Genomic DNA, 20,925 nt, shown 5'->3' with positions numbered 1-20,925 from the left:
AACAGAATCAAAGAGTACAAGATCAGTGATGAACTAGCATTAATACTAAATGTTGCTCTTTTATAACTCAACACAATAAAAAGATGAGGATAGGTACAGAAAGGGAAAGAGTAGAGGGCCGGGGGTTCTCCTATCTGACTGGTGATTTACTCAAATTATATAGAAAATGGTTCAGACAGTCAATCAATACAGCAATATAGTGTAGTCAAATGCACATTGCTTTGTTTGTACAGGCATTACAGACAGTGAAGGTTCTAGGGGCGGGCAAGCAGGGTGGCCGCCCGGGCTGTTGCGGCCGCAGGCCTTCCCAGCAGTGTCGTCTAATCTGACGGTGCCCATAAGCTCTTGCTCACTGCCATTATAGTAATAAACTGCGGTAGCACCATGATGGGATGCTGTGCCCTCCCACTGTCTCCCAGAATGCCGGTGGTGGGGGTGACGTAGTCATCGTTGTGCATGGCATTCTGGGAGCAGAACCCCCGCAATTAGTATTTTTAATGCCTTTTTTTTCTTTGCAGTCATGGCCACACCCCTGATCAGGCCACACCCCCTGAGTTCCGCAAAGGCTAAAACTGGCCCCAGTTACAGATTGTGGTGAAAGAGATAATTAAGTAGACGCAGAATCAGTGCGATTAGACCATTGATTTCATGATATCTCTCCGGATTGTGGGGTCTAAGTACTGATTGCAGGTGCCCCATTTAGCAGAACATTTTTCAACTCTGGCCTTTATATCATACTTACCGACATTTATTATCTGCTGCCCGGGAGATGCCCGGAGAGCAGAGAGCAGACACAGCAAGCCACTTGTGAGGGGGGGGATAAATTATGTGTTTTTGCATCATTTAGCTCTGTATTCTCTATATGGAGCCGCGATTCACGGCAATCATCTGCCCATCCTGCTCACTTCACTAGGAAGTGGGTGGGATTCGGGAGATCCGGATACTCTTCTGGGGGGCAGAGGGCTTCCTGAAAATTCAAGAGCCTCTCGCGCACCTTCCGGGAGAGTAGGTAAGTATGCTCTATATCTGAGAACATTTTAACAAGGCGAATTTGAGAGTGGGAAGATAAAACCCCATAATTGCATTCATTAAGGTGAGTGTTTTATTCCAGAAAAGCCTCATTTTTCTGCATTCCCATAATAAACAATGGGGAAAATCAGCTTTTTCTCGTTTCGTCAGGGACAAAACGTGCCCTTTGTGAGGGAGACCTATAAGCTCTGCTAATAACATTGGCGTGCACTTCCTGTAATGCAGCGGAATACAAACATATAAGGGTATTAGCAAAATGTTTTAAATTGAGTCAGATAAGTGAAGCTCCAAATATGTGGTGTCCCAAGACACATAAATAGTGGTCCATGGGCCCGACGCAACAGGGTGCGAACGCTTCCCAAATCCCATGGACTAGTTCGCCCACGCGCACTGCATCTCGTATGCATACGCACATTGCAAACATTGGCAGGCTACATGCGAACACAGCCAAGTGAACGGGTCTGAATCAGGCCCTATGTACTAAGCCTTAGAGAGAGACAAAGTGGACAAATTTGCGAGCGCTCGATCTGAATCAAGGTGGATTTTTTTTTTTAAATCCATCTCCAGGTCGCTCGCATAGCTTGTGTGGGCGGCCTGGCAATGGTCGCGATTATTGCGACCATCAGGCTTGCGACGAGACCCTCGTGGTAGGGTCTCGGCTCCCGCAAGCCCCAGTGAACTTCCTGCTCTATTAGAGGAACTTCCTGCTCTATTAGAGGAAGTTCACTACTGACATCACGTGTGATGGAAGTAGGGCCGCCCACAAACGGCAGGCAATCCTTCGGGAACGCCTCCGTTTCTGCATCCACCCCCTTGACCCGCCTACAACGCGGGGCGAGCTGTCGATCAACATTAACAGCCGCCCCTTTTTGATGCGAGCCCCGGAGCGAGTGAAGTTCTCACTCGCTCCGGGGCTCGCGCATGCACAGTGAGCACGCCGCGCTTGCGCACTGCCCAAAAAAATCGATCCGCTTGCGAGCGGGTCTGAATCAGGCCCAAAGTACCAACCAATCAGCTCCTAACTGCTATGTGTTTGCAAAATTACAATTAGTAGCTGATTGGTTGGTACTTTATCGCTATCCACTTTATCTCTCTCCAAGGCTTAGTACATAGACCCCCTAAGGTACTTAAATCATAATATAGGTAGCTATTTTTATAGGAGCTAGTTTTTAGAAAGTGGAGGAAAAGTTCCATGGTATCTGCTGAAGGTAAAATTGAGTGCCTGTGGTACAGGTTTGGGCATAATGACGGAGTTGTAAATACATAAAGAAGTTAGTCCGAGGTATTCTGAATGTTGACTGCTGGAGCGAATAGAAAACGCCACCAGGGTCAAAGACATCTCGGATCTTTGCTGCCAAAGCTGTAGCCTACTTGGCAATGTTTTTCTTGGCCCCTCCGGGAGACCCCAGAGAAGTTAGGACGCTGTTGAACACTGCGCCGCTGCTCGCCATTGTGATGTGGTGAGTGGGGTCCTAACTTCACCAGAGGCTGCTCTACTCTCCAGTAGGGATGGCCATTGAAAGGGCAGAATCAAATTGTTGAAGCATTTTTCGCCATTCGACAACGCCCTAGATGTGTGCATGCGCAGATGTCTGAGCTAGTTTGCATATGAGCAAAGGAGTGCTGACGCAGGGGAAATGGTTCTCCTCATGGACTACATCACCAAACATCGGTGGAACACACATTAAAAAAAAAGGAAAGTGATGTCTATCACCATCGCAATCCCAGAATCGCATGGCAAATCCATCACCATCAGATCGGAACTATGGATGGTGGCAAACCATAATTATGCCTACTCTCTGGAATCTAGGGGAGCTCCCCAAACTGAAGTAGGCAAATATAAAGTTGGCTGAATATTATTACAATGTATGTAGGTTAGGATTAGGCCATAATACTGGGCTCCGTGCCACGCACCCGCTATTATTCATGCAAAGCTTTGAGAGAATCATGTAGTCTTTTATTCTATCACTGGGCCGCGCAAAATCCCAATATCATATTAGATTCAGCAGTTAAAAATATCTATAAAACTACTTAGCATTACAAACGGCGCTGAAGTCCTGGCAAAGTAAGTGAAAGATCCAGCATGAGAGCCTGGATGGGAATGTTAAGCAGGGAAGATCACAGCGGCGGGTTTTCAGGTAAGAGGGGAGCAGCAGATATTGTTTTTATTGATTAAATCAAATCTTTCCCTGCAGGAAGAGAACATCAGCTGCTGATACCATTCACAGCTGATCAGAGGGTGGACACTAAGAGGCAGCGCTCAGTCTTGGGCAAAAGACCATTTTCGACTGAACCATCTACAATAAAGTGAACGTGTATTATATGAGTAACAGATGGGGTAACGCTGCACATAAAGAACACTACAAAGGGGCTAGCCGCAGTACCAGACACACGCTCTAGAGGCACCGCATAGCAGGAGAAAGCTGGTGCTATAGAAGCACCATAGAGGGCATTTATGAAAGCTGGTGCAAAAGCAGGAAACAATATTGATCCCGGCCACCAATCAGACGCCGGTTGTCATTTTAAAAACTGCTATATAAAAAAAACAGAACGCGATCGGTTGCTATGGGCGATATCACATTACTCCTTTTTGAGTTTTCATACAGTACATGTCCCTGTTTATTTCAGGTTTCTTAAACACTGCCCATAAAATGCTGCTCAAACACCAACCTCGCAAATGCCACAAGTTAACCAGGGCAGGCCCGATTTAAAGCAGACTTAGGGGTAAATTTACTAAAGTGAGAGTTTTTAGAAGTGAGTTTTAAAAGTGATGTTGCCCATAGCAACCAATCAGATTCTAGCTATTATCTTCTTGAAGGTGCTAGTTAAATGTTAAGTAGAATCTGATTGGTTGCTATGGGCAACATCACTTTCAAAACTCACTTCTAAAAACTCTCACTTTAGTAAATTTACCCCTTAGACAACTCACGTGCAGGTGGTTTCTGTGGGAGGAGGGGCGAATTGCATCATTGAGACCCTGCGGCAGTGGTGCAAAACCATGAATCATGACATCACACAGAGGGGGCGGGGCCATGAGGATGATGCGAATCACTGAAAATTTACGCCATTTAAAGGTTCACCACTGTTTGGTGATTTTAATTTATTATAGCTTGTGTTTTCTTACACACCACATGACTTTGTCTCTCTAGCCCCATCAGTGTGTTTTAGTCGTGTATTTATATAATCAGGAATAGATGTTCTTGTTGCCCTGGGACAAGAGGGGGGCAAAGTGCTCTTTACTTACAGGTGTATTTCATGCAAATATAGCACAACAATTGTATGCCATGGGCAAGATAAAAAATCGTCCCTGATGATAAAACTACATTGTTGAAAAGCTCAGAATAAAGTTAAAAATTAAAAAAATAAAAATAAAACAACAATGTATTTTTATAAAAGTTACAAATGGACATTATAGACATTAAATTAAGGCTTATTTTGGAACGGAAAGCTCTATCCTTCACAAAGAATGATTTCTGTAACAAATGTTACCATTGATTAAGATCATTACACAACCTGAGCAAGAGTTGTTACATTATTTTCTAATTTATTTTTGAAGACCAAATTAATCAATGGTTAAATAAGTATAATAAAGGATTTTCTCTCTAACATACATCAACATATGTGGATTGAGGCAGATGGCCCTATTATATGTATGCTAGCATGCCTGCCTCTTTTCTTATCACTGGCTCACAGCAAAACAAATGTCTGGTGCAATTAATGTAAGTGTGTAATGCATTTCGCAAATCTACAAAGCGCTATACTCTAATATGGCAAGAGCCCAAAAGCGATAAACAGAAATAAAATATACAATATCTCTGGTTACTGGCTGCATAACTATAGAAACAGTCAGCAATAGTTACATGATTTCCCTATCCCTCTCATTGATTTAGATGGATACTTTTTATAGTTCAGTAATGAGCGAGTTCCCAGCCCCAGCATGGGACCATCTTTGTTCCTTCAAAGAGACTATGGCTTTGGTAGTACGTTAAACTTATCAGAACAAAAGACATATTGTGTCTATTGTAAAACATCATGAAAGTGTACATAACACATATACATAATGAGGTTCATTAACACGCTACAAGAAACACTGACTTCTTTAGGTTTTTGAGATTCAAGCTGCCCCTCCACTGCCAGAACTCTGGAAATGCCCAAGTAAAATTCATCTAGAGTTACGGGATTATTGATCCACCTGAAAATGCGCATTTTGGTAAGAGTGGCAGGTTCATACTTGCCAACTGTTGAATGCAGGCATGAGGAAATAAGGATGGTCATTGGTAACCGGTAGTCCATAACTATATGATGGAGATGCGTTTTAAGTTCGATTCCGTTTGAGCAGTAGCGGCAACTATTGACCGTTTCGTTCTGTTGGGGGTTTCCTGATGTTTGGACATGTCACAGCGTACACTGTGACGATTGCAGGGATCCGTTGAGTATGTGCGAAATATATTTTTCCACTGCGCATGTGCATGAGCACACCATTGATAGTTTACACTATTGTTGATAGCTCACAAGGTAAGTGTCCAAATATGGTATTGGAGGTTTGGTGTTTAAATCCATTGCTTGGAGTGTTGTGTGTTTTAACACATGGGGATTAAGTCCGTGAAGGTTATTATTACCATGGTTCAAGCACACAATACATAATTACAACTACTGTAGCTCACCAAGCTAAATGTCTGACTATAGTACATGTGGTCTGGTGTTTGTATCCCATGCAGGCAGAGCTGTGATATTTGTCTTTCAGTACAGGAAATTATGTACATGTGTATATTGTTTTAATTTTTTTTATATTTGTAGTGTAAGAAAATAGACTAAGAAGTGGGAGGAATCAGGAATTAATTGTTAAACTGATCTCCTTATAAGAAAAATCTAGGTCCACCCCTGAGTCACAATGCCTCCCCTCCTTGCTCACTTCACCATCAAAGTTGCAACTGCGGCAGGGTTGGTCACCCTCCAAGGAGCTGGGAGAACTCCTCCTAAATTCACAGTCTCCTGGGAACTCCGGGAGAGTGGACAAGCATGGCGTAGGCCACTTTAACACTTTATTTCCACTTTATCTAAAGTTTCAGTTTTATGTGCCTTCCTGCAAAGCAGGGATCCCCAAGGTGTTTTTTCTGCTTCTTTAACTAATTTAAATACTATCTGTCCCCAACATGAAATCACATTTCTGCATGTTGTGAAAAACAGTTGGGACTCTCACATGCTTAAAACTGGTTCCAGCAACAAAAACCCATGATACGCCCAATTCCTCCTATCAAAAGGAGCAGGCTTCTGGAACCCCTGTGACATTGCTTTTTTGATGCACCAGACCATCAGCTCTCCCCCACAGCCAGGGGGCACAAAAGTACTAAAAGTAACAAGGATCACACAACTATCACTAATGTGCAAAAGCGGATTCTTTCTTTCACTGTATTTATCAATGACAACGTATCATAGTGGTAGTGTTTTATGTTTGCATTTAAAAAAACTTAACATGATTGTGGGCTCATCAGAGCCAAGCCTATGGGACATATTAAATAACAGGAAGCACTGGATGCAAACGTAATATCCTTTAGAACGACCAATCAGCTATTAGCTTTCATTTTTCACCTGGAGTTTATAAAATCTCAAAATTGAAAGGCTTTTCCGGATTCCAACAAATTCACGTGGATCGCAGTGTTTTATTAAATAAACCCCTAGATATAATACATAGACAAAACCTGAGTTGAGATTATTTAATAGGTACAAATCCATAGCCAGTGAATTAAGTTTTTTTCTTACACCATTTCGTCAGGTAATGTAGTTGTTGTTGTTATGGATAAAAGGTGCTTCTTAAAAAAAAATTCCTAAATAAATTTGTTACAATTAAATAAACAATGCTTATCAAGTACATTGACACTGCCTACACCATACCTCCAAACGTTTAATGGTGTACTAGTGGGACAACATAAACAGGACAGCAAGCCACCAAAGTTTGGCCATTTTGCCTTACTATTCTCACATTGAATTGAGATCACACCTGCTTTTCAACAGGGATGTTATGCCTCTATATCGTAGCCACCAGATATGCCTTATCTTGTTTGTCTACTCCAACTCCTATCCAGTTAGCACCTCCCTATTGCCAGTGACTCCATTATCCCACTGAGAAGCTAGAGTCCCACTGAGAAGCTGGAGACAGTTTTATCCAACCCTGTACTTGTGTAACAAAGAAAGACCACCATCGATTGGAGAAGAGGAATGTAAACCGCAAACCTTTGTTTGATAATTGAACACAACTAAGTCACTCTATATGGAAACAAAAGACCATACATGGAAATAAACAGGCTATTTTAGAAACAGTTGGCCACAAGTTCCAGGGATCTGCCCCAGGACTTGAAGACTTGCTCTTGATCTGGATTTAAATGCCCCTGATCTAAACTTTATGATAATATGTGTGTATGACTGGGGTATTCTGGGTGTGGTTATAACTTTGGGTGCTTTTGAGAAGTTCCTAAATTTGAAATAATTTACCATGGACCTGAAGTGCTCGTTCTCCTCTTAAATCCGTTTGTTAGTCTGCATTTCAGAAGCCAACTTCTCTGGACTTAAATACTGTAATAAACTGTATAGCAGAACCAGTATAGGAAACATACAGTACACTAACATACGTTAATACACACTCTCATCAGTAGTCTTAGTACATGGGCCTCGGTGGTCCTATAAAAAAAGTATTTGATTGTCCATACATCACCAGTAGATTTTTTATGGCTCAGCTGGGGCCCATTGATTCATAAAGCCCAAGGATTCACGCTGAAACGGCATCTGGGATAACACCATTGGTTAATTTTACAGAACACAGATTTATTTGTTTTCTTTTTTAACCACCTTCCCAAAAACTCTTGCGTTCCTTAGTTTTTTGGTATTTTTTTTTGCCAACGTTTTCCAGCTGTTCCCCTCTTACCAGCATACCAATAAGCAGCAGGCACATCAGCAATGCCTGAACGATGCACAACACATTGAGTAGCAATAAGGAGAGGAAAACAGATGCTGGGATACAGTATGTCACTGTTGATTTATCCAGTAACACACAGCAGTAAATAATCTAACAAGATTTCACAGCAAATTCTATAAATAAAAATAAGTAAGAAACGTGTGACATTTACTTGATACATGCAATACACACAGGTACATGGGAGGGGGTTAGTTACAACACTGTAAAGAAAAAGTTTGTAATAGATTTTAGAAGATAACAGAAAGTTTGTTGTGTTTGCACCAGAGTTTCCTTTTTGGACACATCCTACTGGGGTTCCCCATCCGGGAGTATTAATTCTCTCCTCGTTTGGCAGTGGTTTAAAAAAATAAAATAGCTTGCTAGAGCACAGAGATTAATGTGCATTGGCCAATAGCACGGTCTATTACAGGCACCAAATGCGATTTTACTCCATCTCGTCTGCCAAACAGCAAACAAGATATACTTAGCTGTGGATTAAGCATGTTGCATTTGTTTGACTAATACCTAGTGGTTTATTCATTTCCAATCTAGGTGGCCTTAATGCTCTGTAGCACATGTATGGGGATAATAATATTTTTTATGATACAGTATCTGTGGCGGGGAGTCCTTGCTTCGCAAGCCAAACCGGAGCTGTCCACTTCAGCACCACAGCTTAAACACAACTTGGGCTACAGAACCTGCAGCTCCCCTGCTGTTGTGTTGCTCTAGCAAGGGCAGGCTGGGATTTCTAGTTCCACAACAACTGGAGAGCTACAGGTCATCTCTGAGACTGTCTGTCTAACCTTATCATCCCGTGTAACAGTGCTTTACTTAAAGACCTTAAGATCCAGTATTTAATGCCCTTTGTAGGTCTACCCACAAGTATCATCCTGATAGGTTGCTCCCAGCTGTGTAACCGAGTGCAGGAGGAGGGTATTAGCTCTATAAATATAGATTATTAAAATGCAGTGTCGTTGTTTGACAGCAGTGCTGCTAGATCCTTTTGACTGTTGCAGACTCTGGCAGATCACAGAGTATTAATGGGCTATTGAAACACTACTACAATAATAAGGAAGGAGCATCACATTCCGGCCATGCATGCATCCCCTATGCAGAAGCCCAATGGCATTTTTCTTAGCAGACTAGGGCAGAGAGATATTACAATCTCACTGACTGCACACCTCATGCACAGATTAAACAGGAACCAGCTGCCACATGGAACTTGGTTTTCACACTACACTCACCCCCTTACTTATAGCTCCGATGCACTTTGCAGAGCTCATTCTACAATGACACCATTCTTAATATTTGCAGTCTTGCCAGCAGGTTGTCAACCCCCCCTCCCCCCTACAGCTTACCCTATAGAAATTAATAGCCATTCTATATTTCACCCTGTCCCATCTATATGGCAAATTGTTTGAAACATGTGGAAGGCTATGTGAAAAATAAAATGCATCATGTCTAAGCAAACCAGATGTATTTACTATCTTCAAACCATCAGGTCTCCTATGAAACCTCTGGGGTGAGAGGCTAAATAATTCATGAGCACCTTGCATGATATGCAGTTTTTCTTTTACTCTCTAGATCTTTAATATGTATGTAACCCCCTACTATCCCCCCCCCCTCCTTCTGTAAACCACTGCAGCAAATACAACCTCAAGTAAAAAAAAAAAATCCAATCTGCCTTTTCAAACATCACAGCACAGAAAATAAGTGTTGCAATTGGAATGAGAGACAGTTCCTGAGAGGTATTAAGCCTTCACACATTCCCATAGCATAGAGAGGAGATGCATTGATACTGTACTTACCAGCCAGTGCGAGGTGGGAGCTATGCAATATATAAGAGAAGAAGAGAAACACCAGCTTTGGTAGTGAATGCAATCCAGCACAATGCTCCATACTTCGGGATAGCTGGACCCTGAGCTATGTACAACACATGTACAGCCCAGCCTTGTGTTGTATATATTATATTTTTCCTGGATGCAATGCACAAACTTAATTTCAGTCCAGTTCACCACAAGCTGCTAAATCCACCTAACTAAACTCTTGGAGAAGGCTGCAGATCCCAGTAAAATCCATCCAATGAAAACCAAAAATGACCCCAAATCCTATAGAGAATTAAATCCTTTTGCATGAAATCTTCACAGTTAGTTCCATTTTGCAGGGGAAAAAAATGCCCCCCTCCCCCCAAAAAAATGTCCCCAAAAATGAATGATTAAAAAAGTAGCAAATTAATCCAAGATATGGAGAGACGTTCCGTTTTATGTCTTTTTTTAGTCTGGTAGAACAGGTTAAAAGAGCTGACTTGTGACTGGAGCAGCTCACCAGTGGTGTGTGTGAGCTGCGAGTCAGATGTGCACATCCATTGATCCGGAGATGTAGACAGGCTGGGAGTGAAAATGTGGAGATGGGAAAGGAAAGGAACAGGATTATAATGAGGATTGCAGTGAAAAGGACAGAATTGACTTTGCTGTGCAGCCTTTGTTCAGTGCTACTGTGTCCAAAGTGATAAGCAGGAGCGCCCTCTATGGTCCAAGACTTGGAACTGACTCTACCCTGGCTGTCACTGGCATCTTAAAGTCTATCTCACAGTTTGTCACACTGATTCTCCTGTGACACTTGCTTAATTTTAAAAAAGCAAGCTAAATCCCATCCAGCTTCACACCATGCAGTTAAGGGAAGGGTCAGTTTACTTTACACTTAATTAAAACACCGTGCCCCCTTTTATCTTTAATCCAGCACAGGCTAGCAAGTTTCCTGCAAACGTGTGTTAAAGGAAAAAAAAATGTTGCTGTTTTAAATAATGAGAGACATTGCAAAATAATGAATTTATTATGGTTCTGGATTATAATTATATGTGCGGCAAATCCTCTTTCCATGAGAAATAAAGGTTAAATGAATTAGTGAGATTTGCTGATTGCTTCTATACACTTTATATTGGCAATAATTGCTGCTCGCTAAACAATTACAGTTTTAGCCTTTCCCAAAATGATATGAATAACTGATGCCATCATTCTCTATACGGTCTGAAGAAATAAGTCACCTTCCCCGCGCTGCGTCGCTCCAGATTACCTGCACTGAATTTCCAGCAATGGGCCTGTTTCACTGTGCTTGCATCAAAGCCGCAACGGTGGTCGCAGCAAGGATTTCATTGCAAAGTGAGTGACAGGTAGATAGCGTTTGGGGGAGGTAATGGGGGTGGAAAGAAAAATGCAGACGTGTTGGGAGTATTTTCTGGGCTTGGCCTGGTGAGGCTCTGTGAATTAGTTTGCAGCTGCAGCATTTTAGGAGAGCAGCTCTGTCTGAGGGTCTGATTCAGCAGCTGTGCAATGCGATCCTTACAATCATGCAAATGCAGCAGGAGGTGTATGGCACCCCCTGCTGCATTTGCCATCCCAGCACTGCGACGGAGGTGGTCGATGGTCACGATGGTGGTCGGTGCTTGGCGGCTGGCCAGCTGAGTAAGCCTTGTGAGCCATGCTGACTGTGTACGTCCATGCAGTCTCTGGGTTGGCCACTCCCGGAAAATGGGGCGGGCGCTCCCCGTTTCTGGGAACGCCGGCTGCCCCCGCCCCTGCCCCCACACTACCCCTTTGGATGCCTCTGCTTGTCAATCAGGCAGAGGCATTCAAGGGCTAGCATGTGTGTTAGCAGGACCCATTCTGAATGGGACCTACGAATGCGCAGATTCCCGATAATCGTTCAGCAGTGCACTTGCGTGCACTGCTGAACTAGCCCCTGAGACAGCATAGGCTTAAGCTGGGTACACACTTTGTTGATTGCAGGCTGATCGGGTACAACTGTCCCGATCAGCCGTGCAGTCTGTCCCCAGTGTGACCCCGTCAGCCGCGTACACACCATGCAGACATAGCACAGTGGCCCTGATTCAGAGCCGGACGCTCTGACAGAGCGCTCGCTCTGAATCAGGGCTGTCCCTTCTCCTTTTTGGAGCGGCCTCCTGGCTGCTCAAGACGATCGCGACCATCGGGCTTGCGATGAGACCCTTGCGGTAGGGTGTCGCTTCCGCAAGCCCTGGAGTGCTTTCGGCTCTATCAGAGCCAAAAGCACTCCCACTGACATCACTTGTGATGTCAGTGGGGCCGGCCCCAGACGTTAGGCGTTCCCATGGGAACGCCTCTGTCTGGGCAGCCACGCCCCCGGCACGCACACCAAAAGGGGCGTGCTGTCAATCACCATCGACAGCATGCCCCCTTTGGTGCGAGACCCATAACGACGGCTTGGCCGTTGTTATTCGGGTCTCGCGCATGCGCACGACGGAGCCGCCTCTGTCATGCGCATGCGCACTTGGGCAAGATCGACCCGCTTGCGAGCGCTCAGCGCTCGTGAGCGGGTCTGAATTAGGCCCTGTGTGTACAGGCTTCTACGGGATCGGGAGGTCGAACCGATAAATATTAAAGGATACATAAGATGCGACCTTCCGATCCAGACCATTGCAGTAAAAGCCGTTAATCTGCTAAAACTCCTGCATCGGGACAGCGTACACACCTATACAATCCGTTCTCCCGATATTGGATGAAAGGCCCGATGATTGTATAGGTGTGTTCCCAGCTTCACTCAGAAGTTTGCTCTGTGATGGTGTAAGTCAGACACCAGTGGTGGTCGTCTCTGTGCACAAGACCTCAGCTAAATCATTAGCATATTTTCTGCTGCATTCAGAATCACAATTGCGACGGTGTTTGCGCAAATCTCTGAATCAGGCCCAATGTAACTACGTGGTGTTATTATTATTATTATTATTATTATTATAATTATTATTATTATTTTGATATGAAATCTTCTCTTTTTCTTTTTTTTTTTTAATCTTCCAGCAAAGGCCCTCATTCAGACCCGGACGCAAGTGACCGTTCGTACGTTCGGGGTACGTAAAAAAATATTTAAATTCAAGCACACGCTCGTATTTTCGCTCGCAGCCAAACATCCTCCTCAAACTCAGGCGACCCCTCCTCTAACTAACGAGCGTGCCAAATAGCGAGCGTACATCCCCGAAGTGGCTTGAAGGGAACGCACGCACTAGTACTACCCGGAAGTTGGACTGTCAGATTTCGATTAACTGCTCGTTTATTCTGCCTACCTCCCTCAATCGTAACATGCCAATCAATATATCAATTAGCTTAATTGTTTTTTTTTTTTTTTTACACAATGCAATAAACTTTATTCATGTCCGTGTTTGTGTTTACCCGCAGAATACGTACGGCTTAAACATTCGCTTTTAATTGTCAAAATACATGTTAGCCTCAATTAAATAATTGTTCTATTTGTTTTTCAGGCCGCATATTTCCCGGAGTTCATTTCTTTATGTAAATTTGCTTACGCATGTCACTGCATCAAGCCTATCATAAGTCTCAACAGATTTCTGGCCCTGTCGAACACATGACTCATACACTAACCAATAGAATTGCTCCTGTTAATTTCCCAAATACATTAGCCAATCATAAAATTTGGGTGCACTTTATCAAAAATGATTTTTATGAAAAACACCATTGCCATCATGAGAGCCTCCGCATTCACCAGGCGCGAGCTGCTGGTGCTTACGGAGGTCATGGATAGGCGGATCACCAGCCAGCCTCCGCCCATCACCAACCGCGAGAAGCGTTCCGCATATGCGGAGGTACGGGCCCGCCTGCGCTCCTTCGGCTCACGCCGCCATATCGGGCAGCTGGAGCGCAGTTGGTCGGACCTGCAACGGCGGACGCCCCGCTTGCTGGCATGCTTTCGCATGCAGATCGCAGAAAGTAAGTTTTATGGATTGTGGTTTTCATGTTTGTCTTTGTGGCCCTAACTGTGTGTGCATGTTTTCCCTGTATTTCATATTTATTCATTCTCCTCATATCTGCATGGCCATGTTTGCCCTGTATTTCATATTTATTCATTCTCCTCATATCTGCATGGCCATGTTTTCCCTGTATTTCATATTTATTCATTCTCCTCATATCTGCATGGCCATGTTTTCCCTGTATTTCATATTTATTCATTCTCCTCATATCTGCATGGCCATGTTTTCCCTGTATTTCATACTTATTCATTCTCCTCATATCTGCATGGCCATGTTTTCCCTGTATTTCATATTTATTCATTCTCCTCATATCTGCATGGCCATGTTTTCCCTGTATTTCATATTTATTCATTCTCCTCATATCTGCTTTTTTGTTTTTTTTTGGGTGGATTTGAAATTGTTTTTGGGCGCGGATTTGTGTTGAAACTAACCACAATTTGTTTCACATCTTTTAGGGGCCCAGCGAAGACTACGCCATCAGCGTCCGGCCAGACGTCGATCACGGCCACTCTAGCCAACCCCCAGCCAACACTCCAACTCCAGTCATTCCCCTATTCCCCACTCCTCCCCAGCCTTCCTAGACCCTCAGCCTGAAATTTCGGGCCTCCTTCCCCTTCGTCCCAATTCCCCCTCTCCTCCAACCACCCCTCTTAGAATGACCCCCTCCCCGGAGTCGGTCATTACCCCGCCCCGATCTTTGGGGAATGGAGCCACCTCCGAGGAGGACGATGGAGGGCCTTCCGTAGCTGGCGTTGGGTCTTCCGGTATGTTTTTCTTTGCGGTTTTTTATCGACACAAACTGTTTGTATGTAATCATGGGTGGTTCCTTTTTTTGGGTTTTTTGGCTAAACTTTTGGGGATTTTGGCGATTGCCTTTACCTGTTACTGCTGTTTTCCACATACACATATCACACCTGTCGGAATTTGTACATAGGCCTTGTATTTTTGGCCTACACCATTTTAGTTTGATGAGTTTTAATGCTGTTTTTTTTTGTTTTTGGTAGAGTTTGGTTTTGGCTTTTTTTTTAATGTGGTTTCACTATTGTTGTATTAATCCCCACACTTTTCTCACCCACAGAGGAACAGAGGCGTCGGGCCGAATTATCCGCCTGTGTGGCCCAGATGCACAACAATATCATCGGGGTGCTGGTGGTCCTTGACCGTATGTCGGTCCTCCTTAGGGATTAGTTGTTTTTTTTTGGCCCATTATGTAAATAAAGTGTTTTTTTTTAAGTAACGTTCTGGCTCATTCGTTTTTTCTAAAGCACAGATTGTTTACCCTGACATAAGTAGACTGTTCCTGCAAGGATTTCCATTTTTTTACACTAAGAGTGTGTGTTGTATTTTTATGTCAAACAGCCACAAGAAACACCTAACAGTAACAATCTGATTTCCCTTTTTTGGTGTAGTCACAATTAGATATTTCTACATTTTACAGGTTCCTAGTTGGTGTGCAAGCTGCTTAGGCCAATCTTACGAAGCAAAATGATTGTACAGGCTTCCTTTTGGTGTTGGTTTGGACCCTGAAAAAAAATTACATTTTAGCTCAACTGGCGTCAGTACTGGATTACCCCTTAGTCAAATGTAACGTGTGTGAACCTGGTTACACTTGCTGGTAACGTTCCAAAAAAGGTACAACATTTCACTCTCAAAACATTTATTATCAACATAACTGAAAAATCAAAGTGGTCACTCACAAACAAAACACACAGTGATAATCTCAAATACAACACATACCAAAAAAACCACATCACAAAACAAAAAATCAAGAACTGGTTGACGAAGGACCATGCCAACATGATTCCACAAATATGGTGTTGCAATAAGGGTTCCAGAATATATCCCCAAAATGTCCACATACAGGTTTTGTAAGGGTAGCAGGAAGTAGTCATCGTTGGAGTGCCAAAGATTATGTTAAAAAACAGAAGATGGAGAAAAAAATTATCAAAAAATTAGATGTTCGCAAACAAACCCAACCACATTAGGTATCAACACTGTTTTTTTCCAATAATTACCTAAAAAATCTGGCCACCACATCATCGCGTATGGCCCCCCCACATACTGACCTCCGACCAACCTCGGGGGGGCCATCCTCAGGTAAGGCATCCTCTGGCTGCATTGGGACACCACTCCTTATGGCGATGTTGTGAAATATCCCACACAGGACCACAATTTTCGAAACCATATCTGGCAAATACATGAGTTCGCCACCAGAGCGGTGGAGGCATCTGAATCGGCCTTTTAAAAGGCCGATACAGTGCTCCACCACTTGCCTGGTGGCTGTAAGTGCGGAATTATACTCACTTTGTGGCCCTGGTGTGGGAGCCAAATAAGGAGGGAGCAGCCAGGGCGTGCAAGGGTAGCCACTGTCTCCTGTGAAAAAGAATAGTCAACATCAGGCTCACTCTGTATGAAGCTTAACATTGTTATGTACTAAAGGTCTCCACTTACCCAGAAGCCACGCATCACCAGCTTGTAGGTTGGTTAATTTGTGCCATATCCCTGATTGCCGGATGACGAAGGAGTCATGTGCACTTCCTGGTAATTTTGCATTCAGGGACAGGATCTGGAGGGAGGCATCACATACCACCATTACATTGAGGGAGTGATAGTGTTTCCGGTTTCTAAATATTGCCTCCAGCCGTGCTGGAGGCTGAAGTGGTATGTGAGTACCATCCACAACCCCTATGATGTGTGGGAAGCCAGCTATTTGGTAAAAATTGGCCTTGGCCACACTAAGGGCACCCATATCCAAAGGCATTTGAATAAAATGATGGAGGTGCTTGAAAAGTGCCTCCATCACTGCCCTCAGGATCCGGGAAAAGGAGGATTGTGAGATGCCCGCCACTATTCCCACCGTTGTTTGGAACGATCCTGAGGCACAGAAATGTAACACGGCCATAAATTGCGTAAGTGGTGGAATTGCTGTAGGACTGTCAATTTGCCTCTCAAGATCACTCTCTATTAATGAGAGAGTGTCTATGATGATTTTTGGAGGAAGACGGTATCGTCTTAAAACCTCATCATCTGGCATTCCAAAAAGGGTGACACGTGTTCGAAATATCTGGGGCCTTGCACGCCTACGATGCCTACGCCTGGGACGAGATTGAGGTTGGTCGGCTTCCTGGAGCAGGGCCAGAACAATCCGACCCATATCAACCTGAAATGGCAACATTGGAATGTCAGGCTTTTTACCCCACCCATTAAAAATAAATTTTACTTAGCTTGAAAATACCATCCATTGATGCTTACATGCCGGGGTATTGTCATGATATGTTGTAACTGCAAATAATCACAACAAAAATATACATAATTTTATGCTGGCCATGTCATTTTCAAAAATTTAAGCAAGAAAAAACAGAAAAGGGGACCCACACACATTTGGGCAAAGAGCAAAACGACGTTGCGCACACTACGTCAAATTGAGGCCAAATGTAAGCAACCAATGCTCCCGAAAAAACACAAACAATTTTAAGGGATGAATAAACATTTCACAAAGCGCTAATTAGTTCGCAAATACAAGTCACAATAGTAAGTAGTAAAAATGCGCTAATTAGTTCGCAAATACAAGTCACAATAGTAAGTAGTAAAAATGCGCTAATTAGTTCGCTAATACAAGTCACAATAGTAAGTAGTAAAAATGCGCTAACTAGTTCGCAAATACAAGTCACAATAGTAAGTAGTAAAAATGCGCTAATTAGTTCGCTAATACAAGTCACAATAGTAAGTAGTAAAAATGCGCTAATTAGTTCGCAAATACAAGTCACAATAGTAAGTAGTAAAAATGCGCTAATTAGTTCGCAAATACAAGTCACAATAGTAAGTAGTAAAAATGCGCTAATTAGTTCGCTAATACAAGTTACAACAACGCCGCGTAAATAAAAATTTAAAAAACACAGAGTTCGATTTTGCAGAAACAAACGTTACATGTGTAAGGCCAACCAAAGTTGCGTAAAGACAAACAAGAACATTTCCAAAACAGTTTAATAAATGAACTTACCAAGAGATAATATATAAGAATCCGGAACAAAATGTCTTTGGGGCAGAGCCAAAATAAAACCTAAGAGAGATGAAATGACGGGAAAAACTTATTAGAAAAATCGACACCAGAATGAGAGACAAATTGACCCAAAGTTAGACTTCCCCAAACTTACCAAAACTGGAAACGACCAAAAAAATTCAAAGGGAAAAAAAACGAACAAAATTCAAAAAAAGAATAAATCCAAAAAAAAAACTTCAAAAAAACGCTATCTCCTACACCAGCCAACAATCAACTCCAACCAACGTAACCTCCAACATTCAATAAACACAATTCTGGTGTATTTCTTGTTTGAAGCTCACACATGGCTACAGACCAGGGAAACAATGGACAACAGTCAGGCGGTAAGTATTTCATGCATTTTGACTCAATGATTAATTAGAAACATAATATTGTGCAAGTTGTGAAGTTCACAATTCTCCAAAATTACACACATAGGTGAGGAGGATGACATGGAAGAGGCTGCTGTGCCCAGTATTCCGGGCAAAGCTGCCAAAAAGAAAAGGCAGCCACAATTCACAAGAAAGGAGATGGAGGTTTTGATTCAGAAATGTGTGGACATCCAGCCACAGGCAGACAGGAATATGAGTGCTAGCCAGAAGTGGAGAATGTGGGAAGAGGTAGCCGTGGATGTCAATAGGGTGGGTGATTATGTCCGTCTAGCCCGGGATGTCAAACGGTGGTAAGTAAACACTTGACCACCCTAAAACCAAAAACCAAATAAAAAAAAAAGTAATGGTTCCAATTTCATCCCACAGATTGGCCGACTTCAAATATCGCCTGAAGCAAAAACTGGCGGACAGGGCTAGGCATGCAAGGGGGACAGGTGGGGGTCCCACCCCTGTGTCATTGGAGTTGACTGATTTAGAAGAGCTGGCACAGGGGTGTGTGCAACCTGTGGAGGTGTTTGGCGTGTCCAACATGGATACGGACATGCCAGACTTTGCGGCTCCTCATGTTGTCCCAGGTAAATGTTGTGATGTCACCAACTCTGAAATGTTATTGTGCCAATATGTAGATTCTAATGTGAGTCTTTTCTCATTTTTCCAACAGAGACACAGGCGGATGAGTCTGCTCCAGAGGGGAGCCTTGGCCGCAGAATTTCTGCTGGCTCTGCAGGGGAGGAACCAGTACATCCGGCTGAGGACCCTGCAGAAGCCAGTCCAGGGCAATCCCCCTCGCAGGCAGTGTCCCTCCTCACAGAACTCAATTTTAAATCGGATTTCCATACGGAGATTCTGCAGAGGATGGACGCCAGTCTGGTACGGGTGGCTGAGGCCCTGGAGCAAAATGCTGCGGCCAAAGTGACCATTGGTCAGGCCCTGGCGGAAAATACCAGGGCCAACATCCGCATCGCCACTGCCCTGGAGCAGCTCGTTCGCCAGCACATGGTGGAGCCGACCTCCCTTCCTGCCGGAACATCAGGATCCTCCACCTCTGGCACAACATCAGCCAATCCTCCAAATGTGCCTAGCCCTGTGCCTAGTCCAGAGGCCACAACATCTGCCTCTGGACAGGCCAGCCCGATGACATCCCGGACCCGGTCTGGCGCCCTCCCTCCCCCAGCCAAACGGGCGAAAAAACGGTGACACCATTGGCTACTTTTCCCACACTCCTTCTGTGCTTGCCTCATATTCCTTTCTGGCCAAAACTTCCCTCTCCTTTCTTGTGAATTGTTTTTAATTTTTGAATTTTCGTTTACCCAAAAATTATTGTTTGCACAATTAATAAATATTGTGGAATGAACACTGCCAAAAATGTTGGAGTTAAATATGTGTATTTTTTTTTTGTGGGATACCAATAAATTTACCACAAATGTACGACTTTGTATTCTGACATTATTGTAAAAATGGGTTACATTTAATCCGGGCACACAAGCCAACAACGTTCAAACTAAAAAATTACACATTGAAAAAAAAGGGCTCGTTAAGGAACGTTTAAAACATTACCTAAGGAGGAAAAATCACCTTGCAAACACAAAATGAGGGACCAAACCTAAACATGATGACATTATTGTTACAATAGTCTAAAAACGAACACATTGCGGCCAAAATACACCCCCACAAATGTACGCTAATTGATTGTGTAATCCAGACATTAGCAGCTATGATTTCCACCTGCGTTCGGTTTTGTGCTATCCAAAAAAACTGCTTTCCAAACACATACCAAGCCGGTTTTCAATCCAACACTAATTGAGTTTCTGACAAGCCGTGATTAATCGATGCTACATCGTGGAGTGCCAGGACGGAGGAGAAGGCCATCGCCACTGTGGTCGAGTTATCCAGCCCCTAAGCTGTGCAAGCATTTTGAAAGGAAAGAGGATCATCCAGTGACGTATGAGTTGGTACGAACACATTTGACGTTCGCATTTGTTAATGTATGTACACCCAAAAAAACGCCTCGCCACGCCTGCGTTTTTCCATCTCCACCCCTGTCAACGCCCAAAAACGGCCTGTTCTGTCAATCACGTGACATGTCACTTCCTGTACGCTATTTGACGAACGAGACAAAAAAAACTCGCAATCTGCCGTACGCACATGCGCAGTGTAACACCGACGCATGCGCGGTTACTCAACATCGGAACGCAACGAGCGTACTGCTGTTAACGAACGGCTCTGAATCAGGGCCAAAGTTCTCTTAAGAGAAAGAATTATTATCAATATAGATGTTATGTAAAACATGGCACATAAAATGGAATACATTTCAGTTTTTGAATTAAAAAATGCTTTTATTATATATAAAATGGATCTACGCATTTTTTTTCAAACTAAACATATTCCCATTTCACAGAATATACAGTGTGGGAGACTCACAGATTTCTGGACCCCCGATATGGCAGTTAACACTGCTGTATCCCACCCATTTCCTAGTGATATAAGTGGGAGTGGGGGGCGATTCTCAGGGAATGACATCCTCATAACCCCTTCCCCCCCTGTGTGACCCCACAATTGCAGTATTTTACCACAGGGAGTGAGGCCAGGGTAATGTCACCCCAACCCAACATTGACCACCTGCATCTTTCTTGAAAAATATGCTTCTGGGGTGGAAAGAAAAAAAGAAGGCAGCAATGCTTACAGCATACATGTATAATGAGAGCATTATTATGTGGCAATA

At 43.5% G+C, this 20,925-nt stretch overlaps 1 protein-coding gene across 1 annotated transcript in view; it reads right to left on the bottom strand.

Moving 5' to 3' along the window:
- The window catches only part of DCC (DCC netrin 1 receptor), an 845,884-nt gene extending 835,925 nt beyond the window's left edge, over positions 1–9,959 (bottom strand). The window contains exon 1 of the mRNA XM_088453001.1: positions 9,787–9,959. Coding sequence (XP_088309127.1) covers positions 9,787–9,877 — 91 coding nt within the window. The 5' untranslated portion in view covers positions 9,878–9,959. The remainder of the gene's footprint in view (positions 1–9,786) is intronic.
- Between the last annotated feature and the right edge of the window lie 10,966 nt (positions 9,960–20,925).

Source organism: Taudactylus pleione, unplaced genomic scaffold (assembly GCF_031769625.1).
Source record: "Taudactylus pleione unplaced genomic scaffold, aTauple2 ptg000562l, whole genome shotgun sequence".
NCBI classification, from domain to species: domain Eukaryota; kingdom Metazoa; phylum Chordata; class Amphibia; order Anura; family Myobatrachidae; genus Taudactylus; species Taudactylus pleione.
The sequence above is the reverse complement of the archived record's forward strand: the minus strand, read 5'-3'. Positions and strand labels throughout refer to the sequence as shown.